Genomic DNA, 27,144 nt, shown 5'->3' with positions numbered 1-27,144 from the left:
AGAATTCCTGTCCCCTCAAAGGTCCTTCTCGCTGGACTAAGAATCAAATTGACCTGAGACAAACGAACAAGGGAAAATAAAAATTCTTTGCACCAAGAAAATGCAATGTTAATAGGCAAACATACAGGGAATCCAGATACACCTGGGAATTGCAAAGACAGGGAAAATGAGGTGTCTGTGTCTCTCTGAGCTAAGGACAAGGGGGCAGGGGTCTGGACCTCAGAGGAAAAGAATGCACTTCTCTGGGCGACAAGAGGAGATGTTTGCTAATCCGTTGTTTGCCCTGCCATACAGATGGGTCACTCAGATAAAATTTGTCTCTGTTAATAATCCTTATTCTGGGAAACGCCTCCAGTTTAGATTTTGCCGTGTGGTTAAGGGAGGGACAGAAGTTTCTCTTGAGCCTGCAAGGTGTCAAGTGCTTTAGCTCAAAATAATCCACATGCCAAAGGGGCACATTTTGGGAGGGGGCGGGGGCTGTCCAAAACCCCTTCAACCTTTATCATCCAAGTGAAACATACCCTTGCCCCAAGTGCATATACGGCCCACACGGACACTTTCTGTGTCTTTCAGTGTTAGTAGTTTTTTGGCTGTGGCTATAGGAGGCTTTGTAATTCCAGAAGAACTGAATCTTTTGTCCTGTCCCCGCCTCCCCAAAGCAGGCTTCCTTTAATGCTCCCTGTTGGTGAGCTAAGAAAAAATGACTGGCGTCGTCAGGCTCCACATCCACCTTTCACAAGCGTCTGGAAAAGGGCAGAGATAAAATGTGAGACCCTGTCAGAGAGGTAAAGGCGAAAAAGTTGTGTTCTTGAAGGAAGCAGGCAGCATGCATTCATTTGGAATGTATTTGTCTTCTGCATTGGGATCCGTGAAGCAATCAGCATGAAGATTTAGCTCCGCCGAAAGACCTCAAGGAACCAGAGCGGTGACACGCAGTGACTGTGCTGGCATTTTGATGCCTTCCCCTGTGACGAGCATTGTCACAACGCGAACTGCGCCCGTGGTTTTAGATGCAGGGATGTAGTCAGAATGAGAATTGATCTGGGCAAAAATCACGCCAGTGGTATGAATATTTAAGAACGTTTCGTCACGGTTCTCAAAGCTATTAGGGGAATTTGCTAGTCATTGTGGGATTTACCAAGTGGAAGAGGAAAATGGGATTTTTTTTTTTGAGTGAAAAAGAAGGGCTATTTTTAGCAGGAGTCTCCCTATTTGTATGCATAACTTAACTAAGGTTAAGGATATGCCTCTAATTTGAACTGGTTGGTGAGACACAGGTACCAATTCATAAGGGCCTAGTTTTTTAAGAAGTAGAATTTTGATACGTTTAGTTTAAGCATTCACATAAACATATGGTTTTCTTTTTTTTTTAATGTTTACTTTTGAGAGAGACAGAGTGCAAGTGGGGGAGGGGCAGAGAGAGAGGGAGGCACAGAATCCGAAGCAGGCTCCGGGCTCTGTGCTGTCAGCACAGAGCCCCACGCAGGGCTTGAACTCATGCACCGTGAGATCATGACCCAGGCAGAAGTTGGACACTCAAGGGACTGAGCTCCCCAGGTGCCCCAAACATCTGGCTTTCTACGTAATTGCTAAGTAGAGGTTTTAGAAGACACACTTTATTATTATTATTTTATTTTTTTATCTTAGAGAGAGAGAGAGAGAGCGTGAGTGGTGAGGGGGGCCAGGGGGGGAAAGAGAATCCTAAGCAGGCTCCACACTCAGTGTGAAGGCTGACTCGGGGCTCAATCCCTAGGATCATGACCTGAGCAGATACCAAGAATCAGGTGCTCAACTGACTGAGCCACCCAGGAGCTTAGAAGGCACACTTTAATGAGCAGACATCCTATCTAAGTGGGATACCAATTTTCATACGCATACGTGTTCTTGAAGCCTGTGTGTGAAAACAAAATGTGTTTTTGCTTTGTTTGCTTGTCAGCGGACCGAATCAGCACTACAAAATGTCATCAGTGGTGTGTGAATTAGTGGAGATTGTAGATCAGAGATCAAACTGGAAAGAGTTTCTGCCACTTCTGAAATTGTCTAATTTCTGCCTGGAGAGTTGCTCACACCATCTGACTCCCACTACTGTTTTTATCTGTTTGGGTTCTCTGGGGTCAGTAAGATTATCGTGAGAGTTAGCAGACAGGTTTTCTTACTTTAAGAGTTGATTCTGGTCTGGAACAATAGGTCTAAAAGACATCTGTCTATTTCTTTGATGCTCTGAAGCCAAGGGTCACCACCATCATTTTTCACTGTGTGGTTTCTTTTCCATTTTTTCCTCCCTTCAGCCTTTAATATTGTCCTGGCCTAACACTGGGGGAAATAGTATGCTTAGTGGAAAAGAACATTTTAATTTATGGCCCGAGGCCTGGGGGTAACGTCTGTCTGCCCAGTCACAGGGCACAGGAATGGTAATGGGCTAGCGGCAACGGTGTTAATACAGTTAATAATACAGTCAATCTGATTTGTATGTTGAATGACTAAAAAGAACAAGAAGGCAATGATCCAATAATAGCTGACTCTAAGCGAATAGGGCAGATCGTTTCAGTGCCATCTGATTATTTCTTGGTCTAATTTGGGATGGATATAATTTTACTGAGCGATTGGTTTAGTGAGCTATCGTGAACCAGAACGACAGCTCTGGAATTCCTGATTCTTGTGGAAAATCAGAGGCATGTGTCATTTAATATTTAAAAATTCTTCAACATTTTTGTTTATTATTTTTGAGAGACAGAGATAGACAGAGCTCGAGTGGGGGAGGGGCAGAGAGAGAGGGAGACACAGAATCCGAAGCAGGCTCCAGGCTCCAAGCCGTCAGCACAGAGCCTGATGTGGGGCTCGAACTCACGGACCGTGAGATCGTGACCTGAGTCGAAGTCGGATACTTAACCAACTGAGCCACCCAGGCGCCCCAGGGGCATTTGTCTTTTTAAGGTATCACCAGTTCAGTTGGCTGGACGTTGGTAGAACATCTACAGTGTGCAAGTTGCTGTAGGTTGTTGGAGGCTAAATGTCTGTTTTGTGATTAAATTGCTGTTGTATGAGAAAATAATTTGGTTTTAAAATATATGCACTTAAAGCAGTCAGCACATGCACTACCCTTTCTAAATACTCTCTGATATTTGTTCTTAACAACTTCATGGTAAAGATCACTAGAAATTGGGAAAGCAGGTGGTGCCTGGGTGGCTCAGTTGTTTTAGTGTCCAGCTTGGGCTCAGGTCATGATCCTGCAGTTCATGAGTTCAAACCCCGGGTCGGGCTTTGTGCTGATGGCTCAGAGCCTGGAGCCTGCTTGGGATTCTGTGTCTCTCTCTCTCTCTCTGCCCCTCCCCCGCTTGTGCTCTGTCTGTCTGTCTCTCTCTCTCTCTCTCTTTCAAAAATAAATAAACATTTTTTTAAAATTTGGAAAGCAGAATTCATCGAATCTTGTTTTTGCTTTTATGGTTAATAACTGGTAGTGAGTAGGTGGGTTAGCCAGCGTAGCTCTGGGCATGGCTGAGCTCTGAGTTCTGGTCCCCCTCATCTGTGCCCTGCCCCTGCCCCCCCCTCAGTGGATGCCTGAAATTGCAGATAGCACTGAACACTACATATAGTATGTTTTTTCTTATACATGCATGCTTACAATGAAGTGTAATTAATAACGTAGGCATGGTAAGAGATTGGTTAACAGTAACAATCAAATAGAGCAATTTTAACAATATGCCGTAATAAGAGTTGCATGGGTATAGTTTCTCTGAAAATGTCTTTTTGTGCTGTACTCATCCTTCTTGTGAGGACGTGAGATGATTAAACGCCTATCTGATGAGATGAAGCGAGGTGAACACTGTGACAGAGCATGAGGCTACATATTGGCAGGAGGGGACTCATGTGATTCCAGTACTTGACTGACTGTGGGTAAATGAAACTGCGGAGCTGAAACCAGGGATGAGACGGTATATAGCAGCAGATCTGGAGGTAAGGTATGGCTTCCCGAGTGGCTCTAGGAATTTCTTTTTAACAACAGGCAGGTAGTTCACAAAACCATTAAATGCTGCATTTTCAGGCCACTCGGGAATGAAGGAATTCCCAGAGCCCAGGGGAGGGGCGGGGAGGGCTTTATAGCAGACACAGTCTAAGTCCTGGATGGCCCACCCTTACCACGGTGGAGTTCCTTCTCACAGCTGACTAGGTAAAGCAAAAAGAAACGGCCCTTTTCAAAGCCATCATTTATGAAGTTAAAAGCAAAAGTAGTTGTTTAGGATTCTTTAGTCAATATAGAAAATGTGACATTTCCTCAAGTCTTGGAAATTCAGCTCGCAAAACATTGTTTACTTCCTCCTGGGTGCCTGGCTTGCAATCAGAGCGAGCTGCCTCCAGGTGATGAGATTTGATTTTCTTTGAAATGTAGAAGAAAAAGGGGAAGGTTTCAACTTTTGTAATTTGTACAGCTTATCTTCAGGAGCTGAAAATATTTAGCGTTTCAAGAATAATTTTTTGTTTGACCTTTTCAGTAATTGGTCACGGAGATTTAATTTAGATGGAGACTTGGTATGTTTTTCAAAAATGGAATGTTAGCGTTCTTTAAAAATCAAATAAGTATGTTGTGACATCTTGAAAAATGCAGTTTTTAAAACACTGGGATTTTTATTTCTCCCATGAACATGCATTTTCTAAAGTCCTTTCAAACATCTAAAAAATCTGCCCTCTACGCTTTCCTCCCAAATTTGACTTATTTAACCAGGATGAAGGTTTATGGGGAGAAATATCATCTCACGATGTCACTGATTTTATATTTTAAACAGGACAGAGAGTGATCTTGGGATTCTGCAACTGTAGAATATTACTGAAGCACTCTGGCACACAAGTGCGCACTTTTTTTAGTATTAATTTATTCTCAAGTTATTTAGCCTACAGTGTAGTCTTGGCTTCAGGAGTAGAACCCAGTGGTTCATCCCTTACATATGACACCCAGGGCTCATCCCAACAAGTGCCCTCCTCAATGCCCCTCGCCCACTTAGCCCATCCCCCCACCCGCCTCCCCTCCAGCAACCCTCAGTTTGTTCTCTGGGTTTAAGAGTCTCTCATGGTTTGCCTGCCTCTCTGTTTTTATCTTACTTTTCCTTCCCTTCCCCTGTGTTCATCTGTTGTGTTTTTTAAATTCCACATATGAGAGTGAAATCATATGATATCTTGTCTGTCTCTGACTGACTTATGTCACTTAGCATAATACCCTCCAGTTCCATCCACATTGTTGCATATGACGAGATTTCATTCTTTTTCATTACCGAGTAATACTCCATTGTGTGTGTGTGTGTGTGTGCGTGTGCGTGTGCGTGTGTGTGTGTGTGTGTGTGTACCACATCTTCTTAATCCATTCATCAGTCGTTGGGCATTTGGGCTCTTTCCATAATTTGGCTTATTGTTGATAGTGCTGCTTTATATAAACATTGGGGCTTTAAAATGTATCGGGGAAGTCTCAAAGAATTTTTATGCTTTGAGAGAAAGCTTTGAGGTTCTTTCTGCATAGACTTGCATACAAATGTGGAGGAATGCGTTATGAAGGAGGAAAGGGACTGTATTATTTCCCTCAACACGGAGAGGAAGGTCAGTAGAGTGTATCATTTATCTTGGGTGTCTATGGCACAGGGGAAATGTAGAAAGCTAGATGGGGACACAGACTAGAGGCTCAGATCATCCAAACTGATCATCCAGTTTGGTGCTGGTATTGCTAGGGATGGAGACCCAGGAAAGCGTGGCTTAGGACACCTGCTGTCACGTGGGAAAGTACATAAAGGCCCCAGTGGAATGTGTAAGTGGGATAATGCAGGTGTAAGCCAAATGTACAAGTCTCAGAATGTGGGCCTTCGGGTGGGGAGGCAACTGAGAAAGCCTACCAAGAGAGGGAAATATACGAGCTGGGTCCTTTAAAACATACGTGGAATTTCGCCAAGCAGAAAGAAAAAGGAATGATGTCCGAGGAAGTGGAGAAGTGGGCAGGACTTGAAGCAAGGTCAGTGGTCTGAAAGGGCATGGGAGTGTTTGGGAAGCTGCCAGTTGACTGATGTGGTGTGGGAGTAGGGGTGATGTGTGTATAGTGGGGTGTGTTTGTGTTGGCGAAGGTGGCTCTAGAGTAGATGAGCCCGCAAAGCTGGGGTCAAGTTGAGAAGAACTTTGAGCGCCATTGATAACTTGCAGAGGAGGTGAAACTTTACCTTCTAGACACAAAACCTCAGAGTTTTAGGTAGGGCAGCAACATAATCTTTGCTTTAGAAAAGTAATGCCAGTAGCAGGTTGGAGAAAGCAGCTGGGGGCAGAGGGGCCAGGAGAGGGTCCTGGAAGTAGTCCAGAGTGAAATAACCCGAACTGGAACCCGGGCAGTGGTGCAGGGATAGAAGAACAGACAGGGATCTTGAACGAGAGATGGACGAGAGAAACAGGTTTCTTGGCTGCATTGTTGAAATGCAGACATTCATTTGTATCTCATTGGTAGAAATGAGAGACAGCACCCAGGAAGAAGTTTTGGGATGAAGATACTGTTCTGTAATTTTGGTGACGCTGCTCTCGAGAGGCTGGTTGGGAGGTTGAGCTAGAAAGCTCTGGTAGGCAGCTGGAAAGATGAGATTTGCACATGAGTGAGATTAAAATTTAGATAAAGGTTAGGGGGCCATGTGGAGACAGGTGGTGGAAACTGGAAATAACAGATTTTCCAGGGGGAAGGGATGGAGTAGGATGAAGGGAGATTGGAGATGCAGCCTGGGGGTGCACTAACCTTTGATAGGAGGATGAAGAGGAAGAGGAGGAGGAGGGAAGAACTGTGTTGTAGAACCCAGAAGCGAATTTTAGGAAGGAGGCCACACAGGAAACTGCTAGGATGAACAGCAAGAAGAAGCATTGGACTGAGCTATTGGGAGACCCCTCCCTCCTCAGGGGGCCCAGACCACCTGATCCCAGGCAGGCGGTGGGGGTTGGGGGTTGGGGAGGCAGACTGCAGAGAGCATGGGGTCCTGGGTGCCAGGCAGGAGCAGGCCACCGCACAGACTGCCATTTCAAGATGCAGGTGTGCTCAGTCTGGCTGGAAGTCTCTACTGTTCAGTTAAAAAAAAAATTTGCTTTGAATGTTTATTTATTTTTGAGAGAGAGAGGAAGACAGAGTATGAGTGGGGGGGAGGGGCAGAGAGAGAAGGAGACACAGAATCTGAAGCAGGCTCCAGGCTCCCAGCCATCAGCACAGAGTTGGACGCTGGGCTTGAACTCGTCGACCACGAGATCATGACCTGAGCCGAAGTCGGAAGCTCAACCGACTGAGCCACCCAGGGGCCCCAACCAGCGTTCAGTTTTAAATGTGCTGTGCTTGTATTTCACAGCTGATGGAGTACAGCCTCCTCTGACCTCTCTGGATTTTTAAAACTCTGTAACTCTCTGTCCCTGCTTGTGTTCCTAGGAATTTATTTCATTGGGTTGCCTGAAGCCTTTATGGACTCAGATCATTTTTCTTGCTGACTTCCTTCCTGCCACGGGCCCCCTCCCAGCCTGCCTCCCTTTTCTCTCCTCGCCCCCCCCCCAACCCCCACCCTAGCCCAGACACACACATTACTTTGTTATGTAATTACATTGCAAGTGCCCAGACTCTTCATTCATGTGTTTCTGCTTCTGGTGTTTTTAATTAGCTTTCCTGCAAGGGGGTAAGTGTCTTCAAGTGATTTCTATTTATTGCAAGAACAGTAACAATGTATGCTAATCATATATCCCCTAGGAAGACCGGAGAGCTTTGTCTGTGGAAGGAGGTAAATGCGCATTGTTGGGCTAAATGAGGAAGTGAGGTGGGGATTTGCACGCTCAGGGAAGCATGGCAGCTCATGCTGAGGCAGGGTGACCCTCCGTGGCTGTCATCCTCCCTGCCTGAGAGGCAGGCTCCTTCTGCCAGCAGCACACAATGGCCCGGCAGAGTGTATGGAAAAGCACCTCAGAGAGGTACAGGTAACTAACTCCCTGTACACTTTTTGGGATGCTGTAAGAATTGGATTAGTTGACAGGCGCCAAAGCGCTTTGTGTCACATGGTACCCAACACCCGTAGTTACTCATTTCTTTCTCCTTGAGGAGGTAATGAGAGAAAAGATTTATCATGTTTTTTCAGTGCATCCATCCCCAGGTAATGCCATTGAGTAGAACTGGGCAGACTTTTTATTTTTTCTTGTGGTGAAACATAACATGAAATGTATCACATTAGCCATTTTTAAGTGTGAAGTTCGGTGGCATTAAGACAATTCACACTGTTATGTAACCATCACCACCATCCATCTCCAGACATCTTTTGTCTTCCCAAATGGAAACTTTGTCCCCATTAAACACTGACTCCCCATTCTCTGCTTCCCCAAATCTGGCAACTGCCGTTCCACTTTCTGGGTATGAATTTGACTAGCCTAGGTACTTTGTGTAAGTGGAATCATATGATGCTTGTCCTTTAGATTCTGGCCTATTTCGTTTAGTATAATGTCTTCAAAGCTCATCCATGTTGTAGCAGGTGTCAGAATTCCATTCTTTTTTTGTGGCTGAATAATAGTCCACTGCACGGACAGATCACATTTTGTTTATCCATTCATCCACTGATGCATATCTGGGTCATTTCCACCCTTCGGCTGTTGTGAATAATGTGGCAATGAACATGGGTGTACAAATATCTGAGTCCCTGCTATTGATTCTTTTGGTAGCATGCCCAGAAATGGGATTGCAGACTGCATTTCAGCCTGAGAGAATAGGACCGTAACCTTGGCTTTGTGATTCTACTGTTGATGGAGATGTCTGGAGTCTTGGGGGCATCCTTGGCCATCAGGGGCCTGCCTTGTCCCCTTTCACAGGTGACTTGTGGTCAAGCCCCAGCTGCTTAGCCTGTGAAGCCCCTTACATATCTATGTCCGACTGTCCTGCTCTCACTCAGGGTCACAGATAGTCCATCCCTCCTGAAGTCAGGGACGAAGGCAGAGAGCCCTCGATCCAGGAGTGCTAGTGCCTCACCTTGACCTCAGTGTCTTTCTTTTTTTTTTTTTTTCAACGTTTTTTTTTTTTATTTATTTATTTGTGGGACAGAGAGAGACAGAGCATGAACGGGGGAGGGACAGAGAGAGAGGGAGACACAGAATCGGAAACAGGCTCCAGGCTCTGAGCCATCAGCCCAGAGCCTGACGCGGGGCTCGAACTCACGGACCGTGAGATCGTGACCTGGCTGAAGTCGGACGCTTAACCGACTGCGCCACCCAGGCGCCCCGACCTCAGTGTCTTTCAGTAGCCCACCAGTACTGGCTCTGATGGAGGACCTAGTCCCCTCCCTCTTCTGTCATGGCCCCAGGGGTCAATTCACACAGAAACCTCACTTCCCACTCTGTTTTCCAGGGAGAGAACTGTCCGTGGAATAAGGAGGTGCTTACTCTTCTGAGCGCTTGATAGCTACCCAAGCCGAATCCCTCCTCTGTGTTGGGCATAGTCTGTTACTCTTGGTGCAGATTCTGAAGAGGAGAGAGTGTGGTGGGTGCAGAGTGGGGCAGGGGGCAGCGGGGAAGTCTAACAGGTCTGGCAGTGGTCACTGCTGCTAAAGGGCTTCTCTGCCTTGTGGAAAATGGACCTGGTAAGTTCAACAAACTCAGGAGAGGAACCACTGTGGTGTCATCAGCATCAGGGACCTAAGTGGCAAATAGGGAAGCTGAAAACAAATGCATGGACTCCCCAGTAGAAAGTCACCCATTTTGCCAGACTCCTCGTCTTCCCTCACTGATTCTTCTTATCTCTAACATCGTCCTTGTTCCACCTCCTGGAGGATAGCAGAAGGGACCATATACATGATTGTGCATGGTTCCTTCCACCTGAGAACCCTTGTTGTGCGGTGAATCCGTGTCAGTCTGTCCCCGAGACAGAGGTGAAGAGAAGAGACAGCCGGGTTCGGGGGATCCCCTAAAGTTGCCAAGAATTGGTTTCCGTAGGCGGAATCCGTTGGCAGTGACCAAGCGCCGCTGGGAACATCTGATTCCATTAATCACTCTGTGATCAATCTGTTGTGGGTTTTTTGTGTTTCTATTTCATAGTCGTAGTTCTAGTTGATTCTGGAAGGTTTCTGTCAATGCGAGGCATGTGGTGCTGTGAGGGAAAATCCTACTCGATGTGTGGATTTGGGCAGAAGATCTTGGTTCTGACATTTTTCCTTTGGTTCTTTGGTAGAACCCCCAACCTCTCCCTCTTGGGTTTATATAATTCTATAGATATATATTTATCTCAAGTTTATGTTCCAGAAGGAACACTGTCTGAAGACTCACAATTTACTGTGCTAAGTAGAGTGAATTCTTCTCCCCAGAAGGGACTTTAAAACTATATATTTGTATTTCCTTTGGTCTGTGGATGGATGTGTGTCCCTGTCAGATGGGTAAGCAGAGGGAAAGTCTGAAATTCTTGCTTAAGCATCTCTTTGATGTTGACTGAAGAACAGACCCTCAGGCTCTGGTATTGGGTTGATATTGGTCCTTCTAGTGGTTTCTTTTGATGTAGGAGCATTTGTCTCTAATTATAACTGTGTAGAAGCCATGTGTAGTGTCCCTCTGAAGGAAAAAGAGTTGGTCCTTGACAAGTCTAGAGACAGAGAGTGACTCAGTGGACAATGGTTTCTCCATGGCCCGTGTGCACAGGGCCCAAGTTACTGAGGCCTCGAGTGGGTAATGGATGAACCTATTCCTGTTTGAGCCCTTAGGGAAGTTCTGCCCCCCAGCCCGAGTATGGTACCTAGGGTGGGTGACATGGTGGCCACTGAGGTGCTGGCTCTGAGGCTCGATGACCACAGAGCCTCCTCGGAGAAATGAGCTCTCCAACCCCGAATGTCCTTTGCTGCTCTGCCTTTGCAGAGTTCAGTTTACATTTTCAGGCAGAAAAGTCTCCCCCCCCTCGGGGCATCGTGTGTGCTTTTGTTTGTTTGTTTAAAAAAAAATAAGCCGCTTATTGAAAACTTGTGTGTTTTTGCCAATTAATTAACCCCATGTCAATACCATGCGTTGCACCAGCTCATGCTTCAATTATATCCTTACCTGTCTCTAAGAATTAATTAATGTTTGCAGCGTGCTCTGAAATTTTCTTGGGATGGAAGGACCTGTGAGGAAGCTAGAAATTTTGGCACTACTTTGTCATTTACTTGGGTGTGGGGGCTGGCAAGGGGATGGGCATGCTCTTTCTCCACAGGAGCCATTCCGGGAGCATCCCTGTTCACTCAAAGGCCACTGCTGCAGTGTTCTGTGGGGTGGCAGGTGGCACCGGGCGGTGGCCAAACCCACGTGGACATCCACATGTCCCACTGCACGAAGGTACTTGTTTGCATCAAGAAGTCCAGTAGGGAGCTATGCTCGCTAAAAAAAGTAACAGTAATGCGGACGATTGTTGTTATTATTCCTTAGACCTTGGTAGTGAGATTGGAGGAGCCACAACTCCTGTGTCTAAGCCGCTTCCTTTTCTCCCTCTTTGTTCACAGCGGGGCGTTTTCTGAAGTGGTCTTAGCCGAAGAGAAGGCGAGTGGCAGGCTCTTTGCGGTGAAGTGCATCCCGAAGAAGGCGCTGAAAGGCAAGGAAAGCAGCATAGAGAACGAGATAGCAGTTCTGAGAAAGTAAGTAACCCGGGTGGGGGCACTGCCTCCTTCTCCAGCCACCTTTGGATTGTTGGGTCCCAATCCAGGGGAAGGATATGCAGCCAGGAGCTAGTTGCTCAGCGGCGGTCAAAGAGGGTGATCCGAGCGCTGGAGGGGGTGGGCTGTGTTAACGATGACTGATGTTCTTATGTTGCATTCAGAGCATTTTGCATATGCAGTAAAATCCTGATTTGCGAGTATAATTTGTTCCAGAAATATGCTTGCAACCCAAAGCCCTTGTACACCAAAGTGAATTTCAAGAACCATTGGCTCAGTCGTGATCATGTGACGTTCAGCGTCACATACGACTCGTATTGCAAGACATTGCTCGTTTATCAAGTTACAATTTATTAGAAATGCTTGCTCGTCTTGCGGAACGCTCACAGAACAAGCTACTCACAATCCAAGGCATTTCAATTAAATACTATATATATTATGTATATATAATATATAATCTCACAGCTTTTGTGGCAGTCATTGGAGCTACTCTTTCCAAAGAACAGCAGTCAGGTGGACTTGGTTTTGAACACACCCTAGCTGGGCGACCGTGGGCTGGTCCCTGAACTCTGAGCCCTTCTCCATGAACTGGAGTTAATGATCTGTCCCTCACAGGGGTCCTCGGGAGTAGGTGAGATGGTGCCTAACAAGTGTTTATAAAGTGCTTTCAACAGCACCTGCTATGTTGTGAGTGCTTAGCACAGGGTAGCCACCTGCTGCTCGTATTGTTATCATTTCTTTCCTTTTACAAGAAGGAGATGGAGCTCAGAGTAGAGTCACTTGTCCCACACCTTGTGGCTCCTCTGTGGCAGAGCCTGGAGAGCCAACTCCATTCACCAGGGTTATTCCACGCTCTTTAATGGGTCTTCTGCTTCCTGCCACACACACACAGTGCATGGCCCCCAGCCCATCCCACAGAGTGCACTGCTCAAGTGCTTCACCTCTTCATTGGGTTTTATTTTTGCTCCCATGTGTAATAGAACCAAAATCTTGCCTCTAGCATAGTAGCACATACAAAGCCAAGACACTGTGGCTGGATCCACCCAGATGCCTGTGTCTTTTGCTGCCCAGCCAGCTGCCCTCATCACTGTGATCATGCTGCTGCCCCGAGTCTCACAGGTTTGGGGGAACAAACCCTTATATGGTACCTGCTTTTGCACGTTTGGAGTGTATCTGAGCATTACGCTATGAAGTTTTTAAGAGCTTCTATTAATGAAGGATGTTAGAAATATCCTTGAAATTTTTGGGGTTTGGAATCCACACACAGCAAGAATCCATGTACAGATAAGCAAAGCGGAATGGGAACACGCCTTATAGGGTGTCAAAACAATATCTTACATACTCACATTCTTCCTGTGTAACCCACCTCTCCCACTTGTCTCCCTGGGACCAGTAGTGTCTGTTGAATGATGCTGTGTTGCCATCAGTGTGAACCCAGGGCCACCAAAGTGGTCAGGATGGTCTGTCCTGTTCCGCAGCATGTGTGACATGTGTTCCAGAACAAATAGGTCTCAACAGCTTTTCAGTGTAAGGGTTTTTGCTTATTTGTTTGGTTGTTTGGTTGGTTTCCAGGTTCTCTGGATTGTCTATTAGGGACCCAAAGAGTTTCAGATTGTCCTGTGGAGGATTGCATGAAACGATTCTATGGAAGAGAATTTGGGAAAACAAATTACTCTCAGTACATTAGCATCGAGCAGGAAAGCACTATGTTAATGAAACATTTATTTAAATTGCTTATCTTCCAGTATGAAATCAGCACTTGGGGGAGAGGGTATTTGCAGCCACGTCGCGAATATATGACATGTTAGGTAGAATTCTGGGTGGGCCCAGAGCCTTCCAGAGCCTCCACCGGGGGCCCAGGGGCTGCCACTGCTGAATTGAGAATGGCACCTTTATTTTCAGGTAACTCCCTCATAGGCTTAGAAGCCACACAACCAGGGAAGTCAGTTTTTATTCTCAGGGTTATTCTGCATCTACACGGGCAAGGGACCCACAGATATAGACATCACGAGCCAGTCTTGGTTTACACCACAATCATTCTACTTTAATTAATGTCTCAACCCTGAGCCTGAGTCAGTAATCACTTCTAGGGAGAGGGCATTGAGAAGCAGGGAGGGCAGGGACTTGGAGGGATTCGTTTCGATCGTTTCTCACTCCCAGCTGTTGGAGGGCCTTGAAGTGTGATTCTTCTTTGAAGAACAAAGAACAGAGAAATGATTCCTCAAGGGATAAGAAGGTTCCGTATCTCCTGTACTGATGTAGTTTTGGTCTTCCGCAGATGATTTGCAAGTGAAATAAGAGGCAGTTCCATATCAGAAGCAGCCAGACTGAAAGTATGCGAGCGGTCAGGAAAATAGTTCTGGAGTCGTTAGAATGTGATCGTTGAAACATGCACACATTTAACCAATATTTATTAAAGTCCTACGCACCAGGTGGCACTGCTAGGCACCGAGGTTGAAGAGATAAGAGATAGTTTCTGCCTTCCTTGTGTTACTGAGTAAGTGTGATCATGTTGTAGATACCGTGAGAGAAGACTGGCCAGAGGCTTAAGGCTAGGGCTGTCTGGTGCTTCCTTCGGGGTGGGGTGTGAGCAGACGTTTCCTGGAGGAGGTGGGTTCACACAATGAGTATATTTTGGGGTGGTGCAGAGAGGCAGGGGGATATTCTGACCAGGAGGAGCCACCCCATCAGACGGGAGGCAGGCTAGTGTGCTGGGAACGGCACGTAGCTCATCTGACCAGGGCAGAGGGTTCAAGGTGAGGCATGGGGACATGGGGTTGGAGAGGTTGGACTGTAGGGGATCATATTCCCTGCTTTGGACTTGGAACATCATTCTATAGTCGATGGAATAGCCACTGAAGGGTTTTAATGCAAGAACAACGTGATCAGGATTGTTTCATTAAGATTATTGTGGTGGAACATTGGATAGATTGGACGCTGGGGGGGCCTCAGTGCACCGGGGCAGTGTCGTCAGAGGAGTCTGGGAAGCAACACGTTGAAACAGGAGCTGTGAGCCAGGATGCAAGAGACAGAGATGCGGGTGTGCACAGAATGGAATCTCCAGGACATAGGGATTTGGAAGACGTGGAGAGAGGGTTGAGAGGAGATAGGGTTGTAGGATAACTACCACGTTTCTGATTGGATAGCTGGGGTGGATAGCAGCTCCTTAACTGAGATCAGAAATGCAAGCAGGTTGCCTGGGTAGCTTATTGAGTTAAGCATCGGACTTCAGCTCGGATCATGATCTCACGGCTGGTGGGTTTGAGTCCCATGTCAGGCTCTGTGCTGACAGCTGGGAACCTGGAGCCTGCTTCGGATTCTGTGTCTCCCTCTCTCTCTGCCCCTCCCCTGCTTGCACTCTGTCTCTCTTTCAAAAACAAAATAAACATTAAAAAAAAATTTTTAAAAAAAAAAAGAAATGCAAGCACTGGAGGGCAGGTGGTGAGTTCTGATTTAGACTCACTGAGTTTGAGGGTCTTGGGATGGCCAGTTGACCAGCCAGTCTGGAACATGGTTGTGATCTGGGCTTGGTGGATGTTAAAGTTTTCTGAAATGACGTAGAACAAAAAATCTTTTGGTACTTTCTACAGCTATATCACTGTAGATGGGGTCCCAAGGAGACCTACTTTATGCCCGCTTCTGCTCTGTACCCTAGTCATTTGTGTGTTTCTGTGCCATTTTTGATCTAAGCAGGCCCATTTGAGAGATGGCTTGTGCTCTTATGGGCTGTGCTTATGCAGGGTGAGAGATTTATGTATTTCATTGAATCAAAGTAATGTAGCTAATTTATCCTTAAGGATGTCTTTATACTTGCTCTGAAAGTGGTTCTAAAATGAATTTTCTACTTGATAAATAGATATTAAAACAGGCTCAAAAGGAATAAAAAATGACTAACATCACAGTAGACCGTTGCTGTGTAGCAGAGAACTCCTGGTCTCATCTGGCATTTAAGAGGCAGGGTCTATATGATCCTGCATGAGTTTCTCCAGCAGAATGGTTGGTTTTATAGTCTCAGGAATGGAGTGTTTTATGCCTTATGGAATATCACGTTCTTAATGTTCCATCCCCTGATTGGATTATAGAGCTTATAGTTTTTATGGTGTTATTTACTTCGAGGGCAGACATTACCCAAATCGAATTTCAAGAACCCCCTGTGCATTTTTGGAGAGGCAGAAAGGCATATATAGGAGTGTGCATTTAAATGCAAGATGAGGAGAGAAGGAGAAACATGAAGCTGGAAAATGGAGACAAGAGAAGCAAAACAAATGTATCTAGAAGATCCCTAATAGGTGGGGGAACCGAGGCTCAGCCTGGTTTAGAGGCACCGTGTGAATGAGGTGTGGCACCAGAGTTCACCGTGCTGTTCCCAAGGATACTCTGCAGCTGCAGAGATTGTCTTGCTGAGGGGAGGGATCTGGGGAGGACCCGCTTTGAAATTGGATATTCTCCATCTGGGTGCATTGGAGAATCCTAGCTGAGCGTCTCCATTGTTTTCTCCCTAAATCAGTGATCTTCTACCCTGGGTGCAGGTTAAAATCACCTGGGATGCTTTTCCGAACATCCTGATGCCCAGGCTCCATCCTAGACCGAGTGTGTTGGAGGTTATGGTGGGGTACCTCCCCTGCTCCCACCTCATGATTCAAACACACCAACTTCTCTGTGTTGAGAAGAGCTGTTTAGGGTCCTTGCCTCCTAGTCTCCCTGCCCAGGGGATGGGAACGCCCTTCTGTGTTCAGGAGTGTGGAAAGATGTGCACGCACAAACCTGCCAGACAGTTTCCTTGAGGCGAGAGGTTTCACTTTAGGACGGCACTCAACTGTGGTCCCTTTCAAAGAGCCGGGTTTCATTGTAAGCCAGGGGAATTGACATGAGCCTGCCATCCCATTAGTGGGGAGCCCAGCTATTGGCCACTGGCTGGGTGCAAGAGGCGAGCCTGGCTCTTTAAGGGTGGCAGAAGGAAGAGGGACAGTTAGTGGCCGTTCCTGGCCTGAAGAGGCTGGCGTAGGAGTTGGTCAGGTCAGCACAACTCAGCAACAGGTGTGTATGGGAAGGGGATGGGGGCTGCTAAAGGTGGCAGATGCCAAAACCTAGGAGCCCCTGTGGCCAAGGTCAGGGTGGATTGCCGGAAGCATGGCGGGGCTGGGCCTTCTGGAGAGAGAGTGAGTCAACACTTAACTGGCCACAGCAGGGCTCCAGAGGCTTGGATGCTCCTTGCCGTAGCTTGATTCTCTGGTTTTCTTAGACCAGACCCATTTCTCTCGGTGCAGACTAACTTGAAGGGAGGCGGCTTGAACACCAAAAGGTGAGGACAGCTGGTTTTGTATTAAGTAATAGCCTTCAGAGAAAGGCTTCCCCGTAGATTAACTCATTTAAATCTGGCTGGCTTCTGTTCCTGTGGCTTTGTTCTCATGGCCGGCTGGCCCTGTTCACTGTTTAAATCACTGCCAAGCGCCAGTTTATTGTGTGTGTTAGGGAAACATACGCTTCAATAGAAATTCATTGATTCAGGGTGAACAAAACCACTTTTCCAATGACTGAAAATGGCTAAGCTGGTAAAGCTTGAGTTTCTTGGGCACCAACACAGCTTTTTAAGGGTCTATCTGACCTGTCTAGAAGGTGGTATTCTAACACAGGGAGACCTCTCTTTGGGAAGGTAGTTTTGGAATTAAGGACACTGGCAGGAAGTATGAAAAGTCATGGCGAAAGGCCATGTGATAACAAATAGGGGGGTTTATCGTTTTTGATTCTAGAACCCTGACTACCCTAGAAAACCCTTACTGAAAGTTCCTGAATTTTGGAAAAAAAAAAAAAAAAGTCATTCCCTTAAAACAGAGGTTGAGGGATGCAGGTCCCTTATTTGGTCATTGTGTGATTAAGGTCTCAATCTTGCCGAGCTTGGAGCACGCATGTGTGGGTGTGTCTGTCCAGTGACCCCAGGCCTCCTGGAATGTGGACACAGCCCATCCCGGACCTGTTGAAACCCGACTCTGGGGAAGCATCGAATGACAAGGAAGAGCTGACACTCTTCCCTATGGCCCTACCGGAGACCCGACCTCCATCTTGCCTGATTTGGTGTGCTTCCTCCCTTTTTTTCCTCTATACCTACGCTTCTCTAGTTCTGGGGGCCCTGTGGGTCTGACTCCTGAGTTAGGAGTCTTTCCCTGCCGGGTCCGCTCAGCTTTGTGTGGACCGCCGTTTGTACCCACAGTTGATACCCACTGTTTATTTCGTCTTCACGTTTTGTGTGTACGTGAGAAATAAAAAATGGTCTGATGCCAACACAGTTTTACAGCCAGAGAGGCTACATTCGATGCTTTCTAGTGGCTTCACGTGGTACCCTGTCCACATAATCCAAGAACATTTTTTATTTGATTTCTGATCCAGAATCAGCAGGTTTTTTAATTATTGTCAATTATATTTATTATCATCAGTGTATTTTATTTTATTATCAATTCCTTGGGCATTGCTTGCAGACCTCCAAGAATGCAAGGAAAATAGAATTGGTGGTATCCCTTACTGCAAAACAGGGATGCTCAGACTGGCCTGAGCGGGCATGTTGGTTCATCCGTGCAGTGACCATGAACCTCTGGGACCTCTCCAGCCTACGGTTTCTGCTTCCCAAATACTGCCTTAAGTGTGGCTTTCCTGGACTGGCCAGTCTCCCTTCCAGCAGTCCCTGCTCCCACAGCACTAGAAATAAGAGAAATAAGAGTTTATTTTATTTTATTTTTTAATTTTTAAAATTGTTTATTTATTTTTGAAAGAAAGAGAGAGAGGGAGACACAGAACCCGAAGCAGGCTCCAGGCTCTGAGCTGTCAGCACAGAGCCCGATGCGGAACTCGAACTCATAAACCGCGAGATCATGATCTGAGCTGAATTTGGACACCCAACCGACTCAGCCACCCAGGCTCTCTGTGAAATAAGAGTTTAAATGCATGTCTGATGTTGATTCCACAAAGCCACCTGCATGATGGACTCCAAACTCACTTGTGAATAGGCGTCCCACTTTGTGATCTTTCCGTCTAGTGTGCACCTCCCTGCCCCCCCCCCCCACACCCCATGTTGTAGTTTAGATCTCCCCAAAAGGAACAGATGATTCCTGAACAGACGATTCAAGCCTCTGCCTCTCCCCACCTCTCCTACCTGCGTCAGCGGGCCATGCCTCAGATGAGATGCCCTTCCTTGAAGATCCTCCCATGATTGTCCTTGCCTGGGTAGCCCTGCCCTCTGAGACCCCATGGCACAGCATTTACCTCTGTCCCTCCTGCTTCTGCCTGTGATGTCTGCTTTCTGAACCCAGCCCTGAACTGAAGAGGTGATGGTGAGGGTGGAGGCCAGGGTTAGGTGGGGGACTCCAGGGATAAGAAGGAGGTTAGAAGCATGAACTTGGGTACTGAGTAAGGGAAGAGGGACCAGGGTAAGGAAGGAATCTGTTCTGATTTACAGCCCTTTCTGGCCTTGTGACCCAGAGGATGGCAGGTGTATCAGCCCATGCGGGCATTCTAGAAGAGGAGGGGAACGTGATTCTCCTATGGCCACGGAGCACACTTAAATCCAGTCTGGCTGTTGTACCCACCTTTTCTACTGTGTATGTGACAATGCAGGTATTTAGAGCTGTTGAAGAAACAACATGTTTCATCACACGTTTAGAGGCAGTGTCCCTTATTTGCAGGCTTGTTTCCATCCTATCTAGAGTGCTACCTCCCTGCTCCCTGCCACCTAACCCCGTGGCTGGGGAGTGAGCCTCGTGTGGGCTGGTTGCTGGTCAAAGTTCCTCTAACAATATACCTTGGCAAATGCTTTCCTCCTTCTTCTGTGAACTTACTTAGCTCACGATTTATACAGATTTCACTTAAATGATTCCGACAGAAGTGTGTATATATTTTGTAACCTAATGCTTTAAAAAAAGCCAGAATAGCTTGTATTAGAGGATCACACAGTAGGAAAAATGAAGTTCAGAAGTCCCGAGATAGACTAAGGTGGCAAATCCAGACAAATAAATAAATATACATCAAAGGTCTACTGTTTTTTGTTTTTTTTTTCTGTTAAACTTTGATGTTGTGACAGTTCTGTTCTCTGCATGGTTTGGACATTATTTATATGGTCAGAAAAATTATTTTAGTGAGGTTTTATTTATGATTGATCATTTAAACTATGTGTCATTTGGAGAATCAATTTTACATAATTGAAGTCCAAGGTTATCATTGGGGTGGTTTAAACAGTCACTATTTTATTTCATTTTAGTTTTTTTAATGTTTATTTATTTTTGAGAGAGAGAGAGAGAAAGAGAGAGAGAGAGAGAGAGAGGAGATGAGAGAGAGAGAGAGAGAGAGAAAGGTGGAGACAGAGAATCTTAAGCAGGCTCTGTGCTGTCAGCACAGAGCCCCACACAGGGCTCGAACCCACAGACTGTGAGATGACCTGAGCCAAAATCAAGAGTTGGATCCTCAACAGACTGAGCCACCCATGTGCCCCTAAACAGGCACTATTTTAAAGCTGTATGACGGACCATCTTTTCTCAAAGTCAGCTTAAAATTGAGGCCAGAGTCTTAGGCGACTGTCTGAAGTTTTCAAGAAGTATGTAACAAAAGAAATCATTTCTAAAATAGTAGTTGCATGGAATTTGATAAATGGGGTTCAGTATCCAATTTTTAGCCATTTGCATTTTTAAAATATTTTTAAAATAGTGTCGACTGTATGTTTTAGACATGTGGTAGGTATCACTGGGGACTCCAAACACACGCAAGGGTATTTGTGAACAAGTACTGTGTTGTGATAGATCTGGTGTCAGAGCTGATGTGCTGAATATACACATGTATACATGTGCCTGTGTGCATATATTCACGTACGTCTGTGTGGATATGTATATACACATATGCACATGTTCACACATGTACGTATACACATATACACACATTTAAAACATTTTTTATAATGTTTATTTATTTTTTGAGATAGAGACAGAGTATAAGAAGGAGAGGGGTAGAGAAGGAGGGAAACACAGAATCCAAAGCAGGCTCCAGGCTCTGAGCTGTCAGCACAGAGCCTGACGCGGGGCTCAAACTCATAAACTGTGAGATCATGACCCGAACCAAAGTTGGGAGCTTAACTGGCTGAGCCACCCAGGTGCCCCGATGCACACACATTTTAAATACATTTCGGTGTTTTTATATGTTTCTGCTGCAGAGCAGAACATTCTTCTTGCTGAATTTGGTAAATATACCCTCAAGACTGTTAAAACTCTGCATCTAGGTACCTAAGTAAGATAATAATACATAAAAGCCTTCTGGAGCTTTGAAATGTTCACGTGTTAGGGATGATGCAATGTTAGCCATGACTACCCCCATTCTACTTTAGTAAGAGCTCGGAATATCTCTGTGGGAGAGGTGAGAGCAGAAACTGTTGTATCATTTCATGGAAGGAGAACCTGAGGTATAGAGTATAATTTGAGTGCGTGATGGAGCTGGGGGCACAGCAGAGAGCTTTTCATTAGTGGGGCTGCCTTCCATGTTTTAGGGTGCCCAGCTCTCCCTTCTGTTAGGAAACCACTGGGAACTTTGGATGCTCTAGAAACAACAGGTAGGAGTCTGAGTGTTTGTAGTAAGAAGTAAATATCTATAGATTTCAGTAGATGATTGACGTCAACACGTGTCAGTAGATTAATTGAAATAGATGTGAATTAATTCAATTAAGATATTGATGGGGCCCCTGGGTGGCTCAGTCGGTTAAGGATCTGACTCTTGCTTTTAGCTCAGGTTGTGATCTTGTGGTTTGTGAGATCGAGCCCAGTGTCAGGCTCTGCACTGATAGTGTGGAGCCTGCTTGGGATCCTCTCTCTCCCTCCCTCCCTCTCCCTCCCTCTCTCTCTCTCTCTCTCTCTCTCTCTCTCTCTCTCCAAAATAAATGAACATTAAAAAAAATTGATAACTCAAAAATCAGAATCCAGCTCTTGTCTCAACCTAGGTCACTGAAGTCTAGAGCAATTTATACCTATCCTTTGAGATTTTAAATATAGGTATTCTCAGTTTGCCATAATTTAGAAACTAGCTGGGACTTCTACGAGCACTGTTTTATGTAACCCTATGAAGTAGATATTATCCACATCTTACAGATGAGGAACTGGGACTTCCTATGAAATTTCCAGAGGCCATGTAAGTAATACCAGGCAGAGCTTTCCCATTATGATTTGATCCATCTGGTGTCAGCGTGTTGTCTCTTTAAATCAGGGCTATGTGTTCTTTTTTTTTTTTTTTTTAATGTTTATTCATTTTTTTGAGAGAGAGACAGAGTGCGAGGGAGGAAGGGGCAGAGAGAGGGAGACACAGAATCTGAAGCAGGCTCCAGGCTCTGAGCTGTCAGCACAGAGCCCGTCGTGGGGCTTGAACTCATGAACCACAACATCATGACCTAAGCTGATGTCAGATGCTTAGCCACATATTCTTGATGTAGGCAACAACCCGCTGCATGTAGGGGGTGCTCATTAATGGTGAAAGAATGAGCCTCTAATTGTCTACTTTCTGCTGTCATTAGAGAGGCAGTATAAAATATTGGTGAAGACCTGGGAATGAGCCTACCTAAGTTTTCACCCAATGACATCACTTAGAAGCTCTGTTATCTTAGGCAGATGATTTCAACTCTGTGCCTCCATTGTCAGGAAAATGGGGATAACATTAGTACTTGGCTCAGAAAGTTGTTGGAGAGATTGAAGAATCAATGCGCGTAAGGCACTTAGAAGAGCATCTGGCATGTAGTATGGGCTCTCCAGATACTTGCTGTTGATATGATCATTACGTGTGCAGAGGACATCCTCCTAGATGCTGGGAATAGTGGGAATAGGATGGTGGGAGAAGATGCCTTTCCTGAAGTTACATCACACAAGTTTGCATGCCCTGTAAGGTTGCCCTGTGGGAGCCCAAGGAAACCCTGCTGGCAGAAGGAACAGGGCCAGCAGCACGAGGTGGCCGGATCCCCAGTGTAGTTGCAGAATCACTGAGAATCTGTCAGCTTTGCTGGTTTTCTTGCTGAAAATAACTATGGAAACCCATGCTCTCCTTGTCTGTCTTCCACTCTGCTTCCGCTAACATTAGTCACCGAGCCTTAGAACCGGAAAAGGAGCTTAGGGATCTTGGTCCAGCTCTCTGACGTTCAGGTGAAAGAGACAGGTCCAGCGAGGTTCAGTGACTGGCCCACGATCACAGAGCTAACATGAGCAGGTGTGGATCCAGAGTGGTGGTTTCTGACCTCCTAATTCAGAGCCCTTTCCACCTACCCACACTGGCTCCCTTGGAGGGCTTCCCTTAGGAGAATGAAAGAAGTAACTCTTCCTTGTCTTTAAAAGTCCCTTGGTATGTTCAGTGCAGACCGAGGACTCTGTCTCACTAGCTTGGCCAAGTTCCATTACAGGATATTGAATCAGGTTTGGAAAATTCCCCTGTGGTTTCAATGAGATGTGCTGTTCTTTCTGCTCCCCCCCTCTGTGGTGATGCGGGGCTGCTGTGGTTCTTGTGTTCTGACCCACACTGCCTCTGGTACTCTGGAATTCACTAGAAAGAGGCCCAGGGACCAGCCTCAGAGCCTGTGTTTCAGATGAAACACGTGAATGCTTCGCTCCCATTTCAGGTGTGTTTGATGATGTTGGTCCTTTGTGCCCGTTTCTTGTCAAGAAAATGAAGATAGTGCCTCTCAGAAGTGCAGTGGGAGGAAGCCAGCTGCAGACCGGGGAATAATTTGGGAAATATGGAATGCTTCTCGGGGGTGCGGTTGTAATCCGGGAAACCTGCTCCGCTCTCCCCATCCAGCCTCAGGACAGGGAGGTGTGCTAAACACCTGTGCCCAGCTCCTATTCCTTCTTTGGCCTGTCCGATCCTTTGCCGTCTCTGTACCTTTCCAGGATGTTCTAGAAACAAGGGGAGAGCAGCCTTCTTACATGCTGCCCTGGACATCAGACTGGGTTTGAGGGATGTTGGGTCATCTCACAGAGGCCCAGGGTAGGTGAGGCAGGACAGGGGGAGCCGCTGAGCAGGGTCTCGATTCACAGGTGCTGTTTGTGGGATAAATCCATCTGTTCAGGAAGCCATAGAACTTTCATTAATGGAACATTTTTATACATCCATACGTAACTTTTTTTAGATCTAAAGGTCTTGCAGACCTTCTTTTAGGTCTTGCAGACCTTCTTTTAGGTCTTGCAGAAAGAAGTTTTCATTCAAGCATTGGATATTCTTTTAGTGAGTGTCCAGTCTGGAGAGAAAGGGATAATGCAGTCCGTCCTTCCTTCCTTCCTTCCTTCCTTCCTTCCTTCCTTCCTTCCTTCCTTCCTTCCTTCCTTCCTTTTTCTTCCTTTCTTTCTTCCTCTCTCTTTCCTTCATTTTTTAAAACCTCAAGATTGTAGAAGTAGGTGAGCAAGGGGACGCACCTTAACCTGACCCTCCAAGAGTATTCATGAATTAGTTGCTCATTGTTACTTATACCACAGTAAAGCTGAAAAATAAGTTGCTTATTGGTGTAATTTCCTGGGGCATTATGGCCAGCAGTTTTTACTTTGCAAAACATAGTCACTTAGTGAAGTGACACAATATTTTTTTCTGCAGGCATGGATGCTTTAGCTCATTTAGGTAGTCTGAGGACAATTGTTAGTAAGTTATTTTGAAGTCCATTGTTCTTAACATGCTGTCGGTATGATTTTTCCAAAAAGATAGTATTCCTGCTTAAAAAATAATTTCGAATGAGTGGTTTTTCTTCCTTTACAAATACAATAATGTCAAGCAGTATAGTACAAAGTTCTGAATGGAAATTTTGTTCTGAAGAAACTACTTATGCAAGAAATATGCCTGATATTTCCACAATATTGTTGCCAAGTCAGACGAACAGACGGCAGTGAGGCTTTTCAGAACACGTACTCCGGATCCTATAGTCTCTGAGCTCAGGAGTTCAGTTCGTGTGTGCAGTTTTGTCTCCTTTTACACTACTTACCTGCATCTACTTTTTGAACGAACTAACCCATCATGTCAATATATCATTTAGATTTTTTTTTCATTGTGTCTCTTTTCGAATAGTGTCCTGTGCTACATTTATTATACAGAGTCTTGTTCTTTTTAGAATTTGGTTTCCCAGGATACAGATCTAGTTGAAATTTGTCCTTTCTCCTCAAAAGAAACCTACCTGGAAAAATGAAAAGCGGTACGGTCTTGAAACCAGTGTGCTAGATGCCTGCGATTGCCTTTTCACTTCAAGAGATGTGGCAGTGACCCTGGGTGGCTGTAGGTTCAAGAGCCGTCAAGTATTTGAAATAACGCAGGTCCCTTTAACAATTTTTTTTTAATAGTTCAGACTGTTAGCTAATGTAGATGTGTCTTCTAATTACTCTGAATTGGATAGCTCTCACATCTACTTAAGAAGGCTGCATCCCGCTTCCAAGATTGCAGAAATGTTCCTAGCCTTCAATTATTTCCTGCCTGCCTTCATTTACCTCTTTAAGATAGATTAAAAGGAATGGCTCCCTCTGTGGTCTCCCCTCCGGCTGAGCTGTTTTCACATCACCTCTTCTGCTTAAATGTACTTTCTCCTCAGCACCGGGCTGGGCTGGCCTTAGGTGGGGTCTGGTCTTCTGGTGCTTTGCTGGTCAGAGTGTGGTCTGGTGGAAAGCATCAGCACTTCCAGAGAGCTTGTTAGAAATGCAGACTCCCAGGCCCCGCCCCGGTGCCTCTGAATTAGAAGATGCCAGGTAGCCAGACCCTCAAGACATTTGTTGGCTCCTTTACCCTTGAGACGCTCTGATCTAGGAAACTTCCCTGCAGGAAGCCAGATGATTTAGTTGCCCCTTCTGTGACATCCAGCAGCATCTGGTACTTTTCTCCCTTGAACCACTCACCACAATATAGAGTAATTAACCATTTCCTTTGTCTTTCTTTTCCACTGCATTGAAAGGTCCATGAGGACAGGGGTGATAACTGAGATCCAAATGTATTTGTAGTACCTGGCAAGGTCCCTGGGACACAGCAGGCCCTTTGCATTGGAGTAAACCAGTTTCCCACCAGGAAATATTGAGAAAGGTGATATGTATTCCCTTCCCTCTAAAAAATTTCTATAAGCTTTATTTCTTTCAGTGAATAGAATCTTCAGGTACTTTGAAAACGTAACTAGTTGTATCTTAACAAAATGTTTGAGAGTGACAAATCTACCTTCATTTCAAAGAGAGAAATTGACACTAAAAAGTAACAAAAAATAGTTTCAACATGATACATTAAATCCCCATCAGAACAAGCAGAGAATTCCCCCTTTGGTTGTCAGTTCTTCTCCCATGGGACACTTAATACTCTCTTTTAAAATGTAGACTGAAGGAAATATGGTGCCCCAAAGGCAGACCCCTATAGTTTAAAACAATTCTGGTTGAGATTTGCCTCTCCTGTTTACAGCTTGTCCAGCATTTTAAATATGAAAAAGCCTCTATTAATGGCTCTAAATTTCCAGCAAGAAAACTACCTTCTGGAAAGATATTGGCATTAATTTGAGCCGAATTCCTAGATTCCTTCCTTCCTTCCTTCCTTCCTTCCTTCCTTCCTTCCTTCCTTCTTCCTTCCTTCCTTCCTTCCTTCCTTCCTTCCTTCCTTCCTTCCTTCCTTTTTTTAGTTTTATTTTTTGAGAGAGAGATAGAAAGCAAGCGGGGCGGTGGGGAGGGGGGGGGGCAAAGAGAGAGGGAAACAGAAACCCAAGCAGGTTCCATGCCATCAGTGCAGAGCCTGATGTGGGGCTTGAACCCACAAACTGTGAGATCATGACTTGAGCCCAAGTCAAGAGTTGGAGGCTCAACCGACAGAGCCACCCAGGCGTCCCTGAATTCCTAGATTTCATTTCGGTTTTTTAAATGTTTATTTTATTTTTGAGAGAGAGGCAGAGAGAGAGACACACACAAAGGATCCCTGGGCTCAAACTCACGAACTGTGAAATCATGAGCTGAAGTTGGACGCTCAACCAACTGAGCCACCCAGGTACCCACCCCCCCCCCCCCCCCCGATTTCATTTCTTGAGCCTTAATGATCCCAGTACACACGCTTTCAAAAGCAAGTCAAATGCAGTAGTCTTCGAGGAACTGAGATGGTGAGAGAGGAAGCTTTCCTGGAACATCCATCAAGTGTGTGTAAGGTGGCTGGGACACACTGCAGGAGGGGCACAGACGCCTGGCAGACGAGGTTGAGGAGAGGCACCGATCATAGCCACCTGGTGAGTCAGAAGAAAGCGGCATCGGAGTGACCTTGAAGGAAAGCAGGCTTTTCTGGAAAGGCAGCAGGGGGAGGGAGGTCTCAGGGGATGGAACAGCTGGAACACTTCTAGACAGAGACATCGTGTGCGGGCTGAGTCTGGAAGAGGGGCTGGAATGATGGAGAAGGTTAATGTGAGCAGGCGCAGGGAAGCCGGGGTCAGAGCACAGAGGTACCCGCTAGTGAGGCTAAAGGGTTTGTTACCTCCTCCAGGGGGCGGGGGGGGGGGGTAGCCTCTGCAGCATTTTGCATAGGGGGGATG

General features: G+C 45.9%; 1 protein-coding gene across 4 annotated transcripts in view; it reads left to right on the top strand.

The window, feature by feature from the left end:
* The window catches only part of CAMK1D (calcium/calmodulin dependent protein kinase ID), a 431,007-nt gene that overhangs the window by 150,813 nt on the left and 253,050 nt on the right, over positions 1-27,144 (top strand). For all 4 annotated transcript variants that reach the window (XM_053894728.1, XM_019460777.2, XM_019460776.2 and 1 more), the window contains exon 2: positions 11,478-11,609. In XM_053894728.1, the coding sequence (XP_053750703.1) occupies positions 11,478-11,609 (132 nt within the window). The remainder of the gene's footprint in view (positions 1-11,477; positions 11,610-27,144) is intronic.

This window comes from Panthera pardus, unplaced genomic scaffold, assembly GCF_024362965.1.
Source record: "Panthera pardus isolate Hobbes unplaced genomic scaffold, ASM2436296v1 HiC_scaffold_6, whole genome shotgun sequence".
Lineage (NCBI taxonomy): Eukaryota > Metazoa > Chordata > Mammalia > Carnivora > Felidae > Panthera > Panthera pardus.
This window is presented reverse-complemented; position numbering and strand designations above follow the sequence as displayed.